This window comes from Lepidochelys kempii, chromosome 6, assembly GCF_965140265.1.
Source record: "Lepidochelys kempii isolate rLepKem1 chromosome 6, rLepKem1.hap2, whole genome shotgun sequence".
NCBI classification, from domain to species: Eukaryota; Metazoa; Chordata; order Testudines; family Cheloniidae; genus Lepidochelys; species Lepidochelys kempii.
Window position 1 is genome coordinate 43,583,973 of NC_133261.1, and position 15,669 is coordinate 43,599,641.

Consider the following 15,669-nt stretch of genomic DNA (forward strand, 5'->3'; position numbering starts at 1 on the left):
GGTTTGCCTAAATGCAACGTGTGTTTCAAATAAACTCTATAGACAAGTTATGATAGTGATGAAACAAAAACATTAATTTGTGTCTGTTTTAAATTAATACAGAAAATAGTTTTTATGGTGCTATTGGCATGAAAGGGGTTCAGTGACCTATGGCATAAAAAATAGTCATTGGAGAAAATGCATGACTGCATCAAAGGAAGAAGGAAAGTTTAAATAACAGCAACAAAGGTTAAAATGTCTGGGGTGTGCAGTTTCAAAGTGGGGAGGTCCTGTTACTCTTTCTGGAGTTGCACTATGCCATGCTTTATTAAAGAGGATGTCAAAATTTTGTTTCCAAAGGTAGCTTTGTCTACTTGTTAAACTGCAATAGTGTTTGTTTCTAGTTCGAGTAGGGCCCCCCTTATGGGTGCTCCACTGTAAGTGTATGTGTGTCCCTGTGCTTCCGATCAGGGGATCTTTGGTAGATGTGTCTGTTTGGCCCACATGTGCTCTCTCCTCTCCTTGTGCTCTGCCTCCAGGCTAATTAGTGCTGCACTGCACGGACAAACCACCCTCAGTCCCTTCTTAGCCGCCTCTGCTCACCCGGGCTAGAGATGGAGCAGCAATTAGCTGTCCATTCTCGGATACTTTTACTCTTTAGAAAGGTTTCAGAGTAGCCGCCCTGTTAGTCTGTATTCGCAAAAAGAAAAGGAGTACTTGTGGCACCTTCGAGACTAACCAATTTATTTGAGCATAAGCTTTCATGAGCTACAGCTCACTTCATCGCTGTAGCTCACGAAAGCTTATGCTCAGATAAATTGGTTAGTCTCGAAGGTGCCACAAGTACTCCTTTTCTTTTTACTCTTTAGAAATTCATTCTTAGCTAGTTTGTGTTTTTTTCCTTAGTCTCATAGAATTTCCTTTAGTTTTTTTCTCTTCCTATTTAAAAAACAATTTTTTTTTGCTTTACACCCCCCCAACTCACCCACACTGGGGATTGACCCCAGTAAGGGGTATGCCTGGTTCACCTGGTTTTAAGAGATGCCTCTCTTGCAAGGAGTCCATTCCAGTAACAGAGGGATGTTCCCATTGTATCCGTTGCCTCGGGGAGGGCTGCGTTCCACAGAACTGTACTTTCTGCCAGAAGTTAAAGACCAGACCCAACCCCTTCCCCCACCCCTGCACAAAAAAGCTTCTCATATAGGGAGCTCTTCAGCCTGCATCTGACCTGCACCCAGAGGTTTCCCAGGCGACATGTGTCTTCTCAGCAGCCTTCTGCCTCCAAGGCCAGTGAATTGAGGAAGAAATCCTCGGACTCCCCATGTAAGACCTCCAAAAAGAAAGCTTTGAGCCCTCATAGTGAGCCCAGACCAGCCAGAGGAGATCCCCGATATGTTTGGTCTTCTTGGTACCAACAGTGTCTGAGCACAGTACTATAGATCGCGAGGATCCGGAATGACAGATACAGTTGGCTCGCTTAAGGACCCCATAGGCACCGAAGCAGCGGTACCACTGGTCAGGACAGGAGTGGAGACCGTATCACCTCCAAGAAGACAGATGCCCTCGGTACTGACAACTGAGAGGCAACCCTCATTGGACCATTCGGTGCAGCCAAGCTCACCGGTTCCCTCGGTACTGCCAACTCAGTACCAGCAACCACTGACGGTACCTGTTAGTGTGGCCCCGCAGGAATTTAGATTCTCTAAAGACTTTAGGATATCTGAGGTACCAGAACCTCCTCTATTCAGTACCGGGGTCCCAGTACCGGGTACATCTCGAGCCCAAGAGTCACTGCCAGCATTGAGCCATGCACCTCCCATCTCTGCATTGGTTCCACCGTTTTCCAGTGGAGAATCAGATAGTGACCAGGAAGAGGTCCTCTCTTGTCACTCTCAGTATACTTCCTCCTGCTACCAACCCGGACCTTCCCAGTCATGCCCTAGGTCTGGACCTCAATCCCCGGGATCTGACCAACCATGGACTCGGCAACCTATGCCTTTTCACTGCCCCAGTGGCCTTGTTGGGATCCCTGGGCAGCCTATAGGCACCATGCCTCCTGGGTATCCAGTGTTCTACACAGAGAGACTTTGAGGCATTCACTCTCAGCCACTGTCTCTGTCTAGAGCCTCAGAACCTCCTGAGGAGATCCTAGAGGAGCAGGAAGTTGGACTAGAGGAGGAGGTTACACCACATACTAACATCTCTTCCTCTCCAGATGAGGCAATAATGCCTCCTTCACCATCTATGGCACATTATTTTAAACTCTTCCAAGACCTGACTAAGAGTGTGGCGGACACGTTAAAGATACTTCTTGAGGCGGTAAAAGACACTCACCATAAGCTGCTGGATATTCTGCATACATCCTTGTCCTCCTCCAGGATAGCACTCCCCATCAAAGAAGTGCTTTTGGACCCAGCTAAGCTTATATGGCAAATGACAGCATTGGCCATACTGACATGCAAATGGGCAGATAAAAAAAATATTACGTACCTTCCAGGGATACTGAATTTCTTTTTTCTCCACCGTCCGCCTGTTTCCATCGTGATAAGTACAGTGAACTCCAGTGGCCAGCAACATCATTCCAAGCCCACCTCTTATGATAGGGGCTGGAAGCTCCTTGACCTAATTTGATGAAAGGCCTGTGCGTCTGCTACTCTGCAATTTACAATTGCAAAACGTGATTATATTAACTGTACCAAATTTAACATCTTTATTGACCACCTTACGGAATCACAACAGGAACAATTTTGCGCCATTATCAACAAAGGGTAGTTAGTGGCCAAAATAGCACTCCAGAAGGCAAGTGATGCAGCTGAAAGAGTGGCCTGGTCCATCTTAACAGGAGTTGTAATGCGGCAAGTGTTGTGGCTGTATCTTTCAGGCTTCCCAAAGGAGGTGCAAACAACTGTCTATGAGCTCTTCTTCAAAGGCTCTTAAGTTGTTTGCTGAGAAGACAGATGCATCACTCCACACACTCAAGGACCCCAGAGCCACACTTCAGTCACTGGGGATCTGTATGCCCGGACAAGAGAGAAAATTCAGTTCTCAGTCTTCTCACAGACCGCATACACCGCAGTTTCCACCACAATGCTACTATGAGCCACAGAGAGAGAAATTCAACTTCCAGAGATTCAAACCATCAGGCCCATAATCTTTAACGTTGCAATCTGAAAGATCAAGGTCCTGAGGGACCACTCCCTCAGACATTAGCTGCAACTTCCCAACCTATTGCATTCCTTTGGATGCTGACTTTCTCCATTCTGCCACAATTGGGAACACGTAACATTTGACAGATGGGCTTTGGAGGTTATCGCCAATGGGTATTTTATCCATTTCACTTCCCTTCCTCCCCATCCCACTTCTCCATCACTGTTCAGGGACCCTTGTGACAAGAGATAGATCACCTCCTCCATCCCTCTGCATCTCTGCGGCAAAGGTTTTTACACTCAATATTTCCTGATCCCCAAGAAAAAGGGAGGTATGAGACCCATCCTGGACCTCAGGGCACTAAACAAATATGTCAAGGCCCAGAAATTCATGATGGTCACACTAGCAGCGATTATTCCATCTGTGGAACAGGGAGATTGGTTCTCAGCCCTCAACCTCCAAGATGTGTATTTCCACACATTGATCCTACCGTCCCACAGACAAGTTCCCATATTTAGTCTGGATCAGGACATAAGTACAGGGCATTCCCCTTTGGCCTCTTGTCGACTCCCAGAGTATTCTCCAAGGTCCTTTCCATAGTAGTGGCTCACCTATGTACCCGGGGGATCATGATCTGCCCATACTCAGACAACTGTCTCCTGAGGGCCTGCTCCTTTGAAGAAGCCCTACGATTCACCCACAGAACTATGCGTGTATTCATGAACCTCGACCTGCAACTCAACGTCAAAATTGAGCTTAAGTCCAGTACCACGTTTGGAGTTTATAGGAGCCAACCTTGACTCACTGCAAGCGAGGGTGCTCCTTCCACAACAAAGATTTCACAGCCTATCCATGCCTAGAGACAGTTCAAACCAGCCCTCAAACTTCAGCCAGACATTGCCATCAGCTTCTGGGGCACATAGTGCTGGTATGTTTGTCATATCTCACGCCAGGCCACACATGAGGTGTTTGCAGATGTGTTTCAACATGGTTTACAGGCTAAAGAAAGACAGGCTAGACAAACCTCTCTTGATGCCTTCCAGGATCAAACACTCCGTGAATTGGTGGAAATACCCTGTAAATGTGTGTACGGGAGTCCCATTCACTCAGCCTCTTTCCTTCCCCAACTTTGCTTCTCACTAGGGATGCATCCCTCATGGATTGAGGTACACAGCTCAACAATCTCACGACTCAGAGAAAATGGTCACAATATACTACCTCCATCAGGAATTCTCACACGCTCCATGTGGGTGGTTTCCTACTCTGTCACCTTCTTCAAGAATGTTCCTATCTCGCAAATCTGCAGAACAGCCACCTGGGCGTCTATATATACCTTTGCAGAAAACTATGCGGTTACTGGGACTCTGCTTCCGACGCTATCTTCGGCTCCACAGTATTACCATCCATAACAGACTTGACTCTGAAGCCCCAACCTCCCATTAGGGATACTGCTTGGCAGTCACCTACAGTGCAGCACCAATAGGGATACCACTTGAGGAAGAAGAGGAAGTTACTCACCTTGTCTAGTAACGATGGTTCTTCAAGAAGTGTTTCTCTATGGGTGCTCCACAACCTGCCCTCCTCCCTTCTACTTCTGAGTTCTTGATATGGACTCTGCAGTAGAGAAGAAACTCAGGATGGTTTGCCCACGCAGCAATAATTAGCCTCAAGGCAGAGCACTAGGACAGGAGAGTGCATGTGCAGGCTGAACAGACACTGCTAAGATCTCAGATGAGAAGCACAGGGATGCACATATGCCTACAGTAGAGTATCCATAGCTCTTGAAGAATCATCGTTCTTCTGCACAAGATGAGTAACTTCCTCTTCTTGAGGGTGTGTAGGTTGCACAGCAGTTGTCTTGTATTTTTTTTTGCCATAATCTATTTAAGTTCCATAGAAAGAGAGATGCATCTGATCGTGTCTGCTAACCACTTTTTAACTGATAGCTTTCCCTGTTTTTGATATGATCTTTTAGAAATATGGAGATGTTTTGTAAAATGTGAGGAAATCTAGTTTTAGGATTCTGCACTGCATATCCAGAGGACATTAGAACACCCCTCAAATCCAGTCATCGAGCCATTGTATTTTATTGTACTTGGGATCTAATTCTGTCCTAGGATTTGCTTCAGTGGTAATCATGTACATCTAAGACCAGGTATGAGCCCTAAGAGGGCCACTACAATAGACCTCTAAAAGAGTAAGGGCAGCATCGAAATTAGGCCTGTTAAAACTTAAAGGCCAAATTCTACAACTGCATTTATGTGGCCCTATTGAGGTCATTGTGGGGTGGCACAAACAAGCAGAATTTGGCTCTAACCTTTTCTTCCTACTTTAAAATACGTTATATGGAATAATATACATATTTTTACTGAAATTATGCCTCCGATTCTGATCTCACACCTGTCTAAATCTAGAATAACTGCATTGGCTATAGTGAAGTTATTCCAAGGTTATGCTGGTGTAAATAGCATTAGAAACAGACCCAATAGAATTAGTAGTAGTGTAGAATTAGTGTATGTAAGGTTAGGCCAGTTGTGTTACTGTAGAGCATGTAAAAGTTTTTATGGTGTCGGCCAACAACTTTAGTGATTTCAGCTTGTTTGGTGATCAGGACACTGAATAGAAAGCTTTACTTTAGTGTAGCATGGAAATTAGTAGAAATCAGTATGTGTGGGTGAACAGAGGTGATATTAAGAGAAGAGGACACATCTGTGAAAAAGGAGCTGGGTTGCTCTTTATAGAACGGTATATTAAACATCTCTCTCTCTGCAGAAAACTTCTTGTTTACTCAGAAGAGTGGGTCAGAAACCATATGACTGTGACTGAAGTATATGTGAAATATGAAACAGAATGGCAAAATTTTAGAAGATGCAAGTTTTTTAAAAGTGCTTCATTACTTTAAACGTATTTTATTTGTCAGAAGCATAGTGAGATTTCTGGTGCCCAGGGTCGGATCTGAAACACTTTTTTTACTTGAAAATCCCAGATCAGAATGTAGGGTTAGAGAAACCTTGTATCCCAGTCAAGATAGGTTTCCACTAGATGCCACATCCTACCCCACCAAATCTGACCAAGAAGATGAGTTGTGTTTTGAACACATAGCTTCCTAATGCATTGTGTACTGGTTCCGAGTCAGACAGATCGAATCTGTTGATAATGGACAGTTTAAGCCCATTTAATTCCTTAAAGTAATATCACATGCTGTATGAGTACAGTACTAGGAAATTTTGTTTACTCTCCTCCACTCTGTCTGCTCATGAATCCTTCTGCTAGCATCAGTAGGAATTCTGCATGCATGTTGATGGGAATATATGTCCCTTAATACAAATGGAAATCACTGGGTTTGCCCAGGATAAGTCATCCTTTCTTTGAACAGGTTTTGTGGCTCCAGCTCAGTCTCCCATGGAAGTAGTCTCAGTCATAAAGCATAGCAGCACGCATTCACATAAATTAGCAGTCACTGGGTATGTCTACACTACAAAAACAAACAAACAAACAAACAAACCCATGTCAGTGAGTCTCAGAGCCCAGAACAACAGACCTGGGCTCTCACCACAGGTCTAAAAATAGCCGGGTAGACATTTCTGCTTGGGCTGGAGTATTAACCACTCTGGGAGTACATTCATCCCTTGTATAACTCTCAGGCATTCAGCTGAAATAATTGGAGCTACACCAGGGATGAATTTGGCATCCTCCTTCTAAAGGGTTAAAAACATGGCTGTCTCAACTTTCAGTGCCCTTAAATGGGCATCTGAATGATCTGCAAAGATGTGAATTTAGGATTTCAGGACATATGACCAAAATAGATTTAGGGAGGCAGTGTTCCTACTGGTTATAGCAAGGGACTAAGGACGTGTCTACCCTAGAAAGGGTTTTCTGGTATAGCTATACTGACAAACCCTCTTAGTGGAGACACCGTTTATACCAGCAAATGTGCTTTTGCTATGTCACAGCGCGGGTTGGCCCTTGTGAAGGAAGTAGGTCCTGTGCCAGAACAGGTATTCCTGTTTGGCCAATTAAGAGGGTGTGGAAGCACCTTAGGTTTATAAGGGACCAGGAAGAATCAGAGACAGGGAGAGGACCCAGTCAGTTGGAGAGACCTCATGAATCAGAGCTGCCTGAGTGGGAGTTAGGGGCAGGTGAGAGCTACCAAAGACTGTATATTTGGTACCTGGGAGAAAGCTGAAGGCAGCAAGAGGGGTTTGCCAGCTGGCGTCCCCAAACCAGCGAGCCAGGGCTGGAGAGAGCGGAAGTCAGGTGCGGCAGAGGGAGAGCCGAGGCCCAGAGAGGGCTGAAGGTAGGGGAGCAGCAGAGGAGCTTACCTGCAAAGATCTCCAGGACCAGAGAGCTGGACCCAAAAGAATCATGAGAGGGCCAGGAAGAGTAAGGGATACTCCCCTGGAAAAGATTATCTCCCAGCAGACAGGCCGTGGGGGTAGTTGCTGGGAAGAGCAGGGTTACAGTAAGAAGGGCTGGTGTGGCTGTCCGGGTACAAGAGGAGGACTGCCGGAGAGTCTGGTCATGGTCAGAGGTGCCAGTGTGTGATATTTGGGGTTGTCATAAATATAAAGGGAAAGCTAACCACCTTTAAATCCCTCCTGGACAGAGGAAAAACCCTTTCACCTATAAAGGGTTAAGAAGCTAAAGATAACCTCGTTGGCACCTGACCAAAATGACCAATGAGGAAACAAGATACTTTCAAAGCTGGAGGGGGGGGGAAACAAAGGTTCTCTCTGTCTGTGTTGTTGCTTTTGCTGGGACCAGCGCAGGAATGCAGGTCAGAACTCCTGTAAAAGGCTAATAAGCAGTCTAGTTAGATATGCATTAGATTCTGTTTTGTTTAAATGGCTGATGAAATAAGCTGTGCTGAATGGAATGTATATTCCTGTTTTTGTGTCTTTTTGTAACTTAAGGTTTTGCCCAGAGGGATTCTCTATGTTTTGAATCTGATTACCCTGTAAGGTATTTACCATCCTGATTTTACAGAGGTGGTTCTTTTACTTTTCTTTAATTAAAATTCTTCTGTTAAGAACCTGATTGCTTTTTCATTTGTTCTTAGAATCCAAGGGTTTGGGTCTGTGTTCACCTATGCAAATTGGTGAGGATTTTTATCAAGCCTTCCCCAGGAAAGGGGGTGTAGGACTTGGGGGGATTTTGGGGGGAAAGACGTTTCCAAGTGGACTCTTTCCGGTTATATTTGTTAGACGCTTGGTGGTGGCAGCAATAAAGTCCAGGGACAAAAGGAAAAATAGTTTGTACCTTGGGGAAGTTTTAGCCTAAGCTGGTAAAAATAAGCTTAGGGGTTTTTTCATGCAGGTCCCCACATCTGTACCCTAGAGTTCAGAGTGGGGAAGGAACCTTGACAGGGTTGTTGTGGGATGAAGACGTCAGGTGATATAAATTACTATTTATATGGGGTGAGAAAAATAGTATATGTATATTCTCACTGTCCGCCCTTAGCATATTCTCTTGCTGGAGATGTCAGGATATCTATCGGTTGTGATACATTGAGAGTTAATGCTGTAAGAAGTTGCTTACTAACTAGTCTTCCTTTCAGTAATGGATACGTTTAGCGAAGTTACCAGACAACTTGCCTGTCCATTTACCAAAGTGCTTGTAGTTCCCATTTCAAGGTTGGGAGCAACAATTATAAATATTGAAAAGTTAATCCATTGTCCAATTTTTTTATTATATTAAGACATTTTTTTAAAAAAAATCTCTGCAGAAGGTTTCTTAGGAAATTCTTATTTAACTTGGTGAAATGACATAATCACTGAGGTCAGCAGAATGAATTCTGGATCCCAAAGTCTTACTCAGCAGTATTATTCAGATAATTTTGGAAGTAGGTGTCCTGTATGATAAACGTAAGGTTTCTGGAGCATACCAGTGGATCAAACTCCTTTTTAATAAGAACTAGCTGTACATGCTGCTAACCTTTTCTACCTGTCCACAGATCTGGTCACTGGGGGATTGGAATCTATGTCATTTAAGCTGTTTTTCCCTCAGTATTCACAACCGCCAAAAAATGTTCATACCCTTCCCTCCAAAACTAAAAATTAGGTATGTGCCATTTACTGATGTGTTTCCTCCAGTACACCCCTGTGATACAGTTCTTAGTAACACGTCAATTTACAATTACACTCATTTGAAAAATGGCTGTAATATTTTGGATCCAGTTTTTAAAGGCAGAAGCTGAAGTGTTGGTTCCAAAATAAGGTGCATGTGCACCCATAGGAGGTATTTACTCAGCATTTGACCATAATGCAGTATTGCCAACCCAAAGCATTCCAAAATCAGGCCTCCCCACATCGCAAAATTGGCTTAATTATGAGATTTAAAATATATTAAAAATGTTGGTATTTTTTATTTGCTTTTTGATTTCTGAGCCTTTAGGGTGCACTCAAGTCATATTCTCATGCAGTTCTCTGCACCAGGAGAGCTAGAAACATACTCTTTTTTTAGATGAAAGCTGCAATAATTATGTGACTCCAGCGCTGGGGCTTTAAGAAAATTAACAAATATCACGAGACTCATGATAAAATCACAAGAGTTGGAAACCCTGATGATGTTTAGTCAATATTTTAAGAAGGCGCTTTCACAGAAATGTCCTCCCTTAATTTTCCATAAAACCCGTATATGTGCGCATGTGTGCGCAGTCTCACGCCCACAGAGAGAAAGGGGTGATGTTCTGGGAAATCTGTTCTTTTTGTATATCCATTTAAAGTACAAATATGTTTTCTTAAAACCATAGCCGAGGAGGAGAGGTATCAGCACTTAGAACCAAACTTCTTTTAAGTTCATTTGCTGGAAATATTTGTACTTTGCTCCTGGGTGGCGGATTCTGAGCATACTGATTTTACTGCAGAGTGTTTAATTTACAAAATCTGAAATAGGGGTAACAGGGGCTCTGTAAGAGGGCGGTAAAGTATGAAACCAAACCCCATTCATCACCACTGGTGGTGAAAAGTATGAATGGTGAAAAGTAAATGATTAAAACTTTTAGTTATTATTAATAACACAGCTGTGTTTTAATATATGATATTTAACTTATTGCCCCCCTAAATGACCCACAGAAACAACATGGGTGGACGTTACTTTTGCAAACAAAGGGGACACTTGAATTTTTTAGTTGTCTTTTAACAAATGATTAGCACATATTAACTAACACCATTGTAAATTCTAGTATAGCTACTACACAGATGTTTGTACCAGGAGACAAATGTGCGTTGCTGATTGCTCGGCACAAATTTTTGTTGCTGTAGACTACAGTAAAGATTGACTAGTAACAAATGGTTTTGTACTGCCTACACCAGAATTTATAATTGCATTAGTTAACATATATTAATTAACGTGATTAAAGCACAACTAAAAATTCAGATGTAAACATACTCCATTGGAGAAACTCATCTAGAAAAAAACATTGTTAGGTGACAAAGAACATATAATAAAGGCCTGGCCAATATCCATTCCCACAGCTAGCAGATCTGGAAAAGAGTAAAATTTCAAGATCCTTTATGGTGGCCCCAACGTTGATCCCCTGTAGCAAAATCAACAAAGGCGGTTTAAGAACAGTTGACTGTACACAATAATATTGCTGCTAAAATTTGTGTTAAAAAATGTCTGAGGACAAATAAAATGTGTGTGTGTGTGTCATGTAATATGTGTAATGTTTGACCTTCCTGCATGATTCCCTATGCAGGATATTCCCAGTGAGGAACTGGAAGTTCTGCCAGGCAGAAGTTTCAGCATCCCTGGAAATCTTACGTAATTGGTGGGGAGGGGATTTAGGGATTGGCTTTTCCACACACCAAAAGAGGAGGGAGGGGGAGGAAAGGCAGCCTTCCTGCTTGTGAAGATACATTTGGTTCTGTTTTCAAAGTTAAGTGATGCAGTGCTGTCTGCCTCATTCTGCAGAGAGCCTGAAACAGTAGCTCTGAGAAATCTGTGCTGTCCCATTCATCTCAGTGAGATGTTAGTCTGAAATCGAGAGATGATTACATGTCAACATTAACTATTTCACTACTGAATAGAAATATCCAGCTAATGTACTTATCCCACTGTTCAATGTCTTATGCCTTCCCGTGTCCCAAAGGCTCCAGTCGTCTCTCACCTAGCTGCCAAAACCTCTAGCTTTCCCCCTTGATAATTTCTGCAGCGCAGTTGTGCATTCTCAGTAAAATATTTGTGGCATATCCCAAACCGAAAATGTGGAAACAATGCAAAATAAATGAAATTTGATATAAAAATCATTATACAGGGGATGTTGCAATGATTGCAGTATTTATTTTCATTTTCAGTAACACATTAAATTGCCAGGGCTAGCAATACGCTGTCTTTCCTAGGCCTCTGTTGGAGGAAAAGTTGAAATATTCAGCTTGTCAGGTGATCTGATGGGCTGGGTATAAGAACCTGCAATGGTTTAGTTTCAGATATTCAGTAAACTAGCATTGCTTAATGACAGAGGAAATTAAGCTCGAATCCAGAGTAAAAGCTATGCAGCAACATCATAGCACTGACAAAGAGAAGAAAAGCTCTTAATGAATTTGGATTTTGTTATGTTCTTTAGGTTAGTTATTGCATGCATAGAAAATAATCCTAAACCAGTCTCCAATCATATACTTTGATGGGATTACCTATAGCAGAGCAGATCTTGAAACAACCAGCGTGTTTAGGAATGAGCTGGAGGGAGCAGGGAAAAATGTTTACAAGCAAAAGTGGGTGCCACAAGATCCGATGATGATATTCATCCCTAATGCAGACATACCTGAACAAAGTATGCTACAGCAATGAAAGCAGACGTTCATTTTCATGTATCGTCTGGGGGAAACATTCCTAGAAGAAGAGATGTTGATAAGACCGTAGCTGCAGAGACCCATATATTTACTTGGTAATATATATCTCAAAGTTTTCAATTTAGCCTCAGTAATGGGAGGGAAGATGCCAAATAAGAAAGCACTATTGCTTATAATCACAGTTCTGCTCACGTTGTCAGTGTGATCTCAGTGAATTAGTGAATTTTCTCTGTGATAACAGCCTTATTAATTTCTAACCCTTGTGGCAAAAAACCCATTAATTATGTGTTGGAGTTAGGATTTCTTTTTGGGTTTCCAATTAAACCCACAGTGATAACCAGTTATATGGGCCATATAATCATACAATCTGCTCATTATTTTATTTTTTTTGGGGAAAAAAATCTTTCAAGTACTAAAAAAAATTACAGGAACATGTGCAAGTTACATACCAAACAGTTCCTTCCCACCTCACCCAACTTGCAAAATAAAGGCCAGGCAAGTAAACTCAACTAAATACAATTGAACCTCACTGATTTGCACCAGTACCTAGGAGGTACTTTATGAATGACTGAACTTTACAAATTAACAAGTCAGTGAACAAATGCAACAAAAACTCGTTTCATTTCTTTGACAAGTGAACTGTGGTTTAGGCCTAATTATTTATGATTGTGCTTCATAGGATACTAGTATGTAGCAATGTGATCTATCCATTCCTAGCGCACCCACCCTTGTAGCACTTGGGCACTATTCAGGAAATGTTTTGTAGTATATGTGATAAAGTAAATAGATTCTTGGTAGTAAAAAAAAATACTAGGTAGAGTATTCTTCCATTAAGGCCCTGTCTATACAAGCAGTTCGTCTTTTGAACTAATGTATTTATGCCAGTGCAAACCCCAAGTGTAGATAGGCTGCACCAGGTTTGCAGTACTGAAGTTTACCCCAATAGGTTATCAGGGTAAGTTACACTAGTAAGTGCCCCGTTTTGTACTGGGATGGTTTGTCACCCTTAGGAAAGGAAGGATATGGTCTGTCCAATGGTTGGGGTAATACTCCAGGACTTAAAAGACACACGTTCAAAACCTTAATCTGTCACAGACTTCCTGTGTGACCATGGGAAAGTCACTTAATCACTGTGAATCAGTTCCCTACCTGTAAAGAAGGGTAATAGCACTTCCCTAACTCACAGGGTTGTTGTGAGGCTAAGTGAACTCAGTGATGGGGACTATTTAAGTATCAAAGATAGGGGTTTATATCAGCACAGTTACACTGCTGCAACTTTCCCTAGTTTACACTGATCTTAGATTTCACTGAGGATGGGGAGGGACAGCTAATGAACACATAAACCCACACTTCACACACACACGTCACCTGAGTCTGGATTAGGAAGCAGTAGTGAGAATAAAGATCTAAAAATCTTCAGAGTTTTGTACAAGATCCTTTGGCTCCATATAGTATGGACTCAGTAGAATGTTCTGTTACACAATTTCTGGATATGATCTTCTGTGATATTGCTCCATGTATCTTGTTTTATATTACACCGTTCTGTTATTTGTCGGCTCTTCTTGTGACATTTTCATTGTGTGGTCCAAATTCTCAGCCTGCATAAACTGGCAGCACCCCATAGACTTCAACGATGCTGTGCCAGTTTACACCAGCAAAGAATTTGGACTTATGTGTGGAGGCCGCCACACAGCTCAGGACATAAATAGGTATATATGCCTATTTTAAAAAAAAAATAGAGGAACACTGCTAGGCTTTATGTTTTCTTATGAATTGTCTTATTTCTCTTAGAGATAACACATCACATTACTAAAACTGAAGGCATTTTTTAAAATCAAATCAATTTTATTCTTATGCTGGCTTTTCACTTTTTTTTCCTTTCATTCAGTTCGATCCTTCAAGGTGCTGAGCACCAGCAAAGCACTTAAGCGTGTGTTTATCTGTATGCATTTGGCTGGTCCTACTGTGGTCAGTGGAGCTATTCATGTGTTTAACATTAAGCATGTAGCTTAGTGCTTAGCTTGACTGAAATCCTGTTGCTCAGTCTCTTGCAGGATCGAGCCTAGTAGGAGACAATTCTGGCCCAGCTGACAGTGATGTTATTTAATGGCCCATGCACTTGGTCATTTAATAAGATATGTGGTAGTAGCTATTGGTTGGGTGGAAAAGGTCTGACTGGATTATACATCTCTAGAATCCATGTTCTCTGATTTCTTTATTGATGTTAATATGAGGGCTTGGTGCTGGGCCTGCCATATCATGTATAATTTTTTACCGTCTTGTTTTCCTGTCAGGAAAGTGTTTACCTTTTGGATTGTTCATGCTGCTGCATTATGGAGTCTCAAACAACAGGACATTTCTGATCTTCCACAGTTTTCTCCCTAAGCGCTTTGAGTATATAGATTTATGTTCATATTTAAAGTAATGCATGTGAGGGTTTTAACCCATGTAACTGTTATGGGCTCTGTTATGTATCTGCTTTAGGGTCGACCCTATCCCATATGACACTCCAAAACCAACGGGCCACACGCGATTTGTCTGCGTCTCAGACACACACTCCAGAACAGATGGCATCCAGATGCCTTATGGGGACATCCTTCTCCACACAGGCGATTTCACCGAGCTGGGACTGCCCTCCGAGGTTAAGAAGTTTAATGACTGGTTAGGTAAGGAATTATTGCATTTTGGTGACCCCAATTAACCTTTTCTGTACAAGTGTCACTCACTGCTTTCTAATTGAATTAAAGCACTTGGAGACCCCACCTCCACAACCCCTGCTTCAGTTGTTCTTGTGTGATGTGCTCTGTCTAATATGATTGTGTTAATTAAAGATGAATTGAGATATTTTGCTTTATCACTGCATTATCTTGGGGTAGGGACCTCTGTCATTCCAAGGCAAGGGTACAGGAGCTATGCGGCAGCTCTGAGTGTACACTGTTATGGTGAGACCGGATGTGTGCACACAGTATGTCCCACTGGCAGCTGGCATTTCTGTAGCTCTGGGTCTGCAACCAAAAAACCCCTTTTCCCACCATTGGGAGGGGCAGCTTCAAAGGGATTGTACTAGGCAGTATGTGGTTGTGGTTACTGAATTGAATGCACCTTTTAGATAAAGGAGGGCTGGCATTTTAACCCTTTGACTGCTGACTTCTGCTATGCTCTGGAATCTCCCAGATGGAAGCACCTATTGCCCTGGTGAATTTGCCAAGTGTGTCCTAGTGGTCAGTTGATGCTGGTGGGTCATTAAGAGGATGACAGCAGCTCCGCAAGAATTGCGCAGGTTGCAGCAAGTAGGTTATGCTCAGGAGAATGGATTTTTCCATGTGCCAGGCATCATTGTTACACATGATATCATGAGGCAAGTTATGTATTGCCATGTCACTGTTTGCACTAGGGGTATTAAAGACGCTAGGATGGCCCAACAGAGCAAGCACGTCTTCCAGAATCTCTTCCTTCTCAAAATAAATCTGCAGCAGTATATAAAAGCTTTTAAAAGCGTTGCTGAGTCATTGCATTGTGCCCCAGTCATTGCACTCTCTCTCAGCTGCTGCTTTATGATGACCATGTTGCTAAAGGCCTTTAATAACATCATTGGAATAAATCCCATTGGATTCTCTTGGCTGGCCCTTAGGGAGATGAGAGGACTTTTTTTTTTGGTTCATAAAAAAACCCCAAAAGTGCTTCCCTTCCACATCCTTTGCCTTTCTCACCCTCCTCCTTGCGTTTCCTCTCCGTGACTTGTGCATTTATA

The 15,669-nt window shown here is 42.6% G+C and overlaps 1 protein-coding gene across 1 annotated transcript in view; it reads left to right on the forward strand.

Moving 5' to 3' along the window:
- Nucleotides 1-15,669, forward strand: part of MPPED2 (metallophosphoesterase domain containing 2) — a 130,957-nt gene that overhangs the window by 33,243 nt on the left and 82,045 nt on the right. Inside the window, exon 3 of the mRNA XM_073347782.1 lies at nt 14,403-14,584. Within this exon, the coding sequence (XP_073203883.1) occupies nt 14,403-14,584 (182 nt within the window). The remainder of the gene's footprint in view (nt 1-14,402; nt 14,585-15,669) is intronic.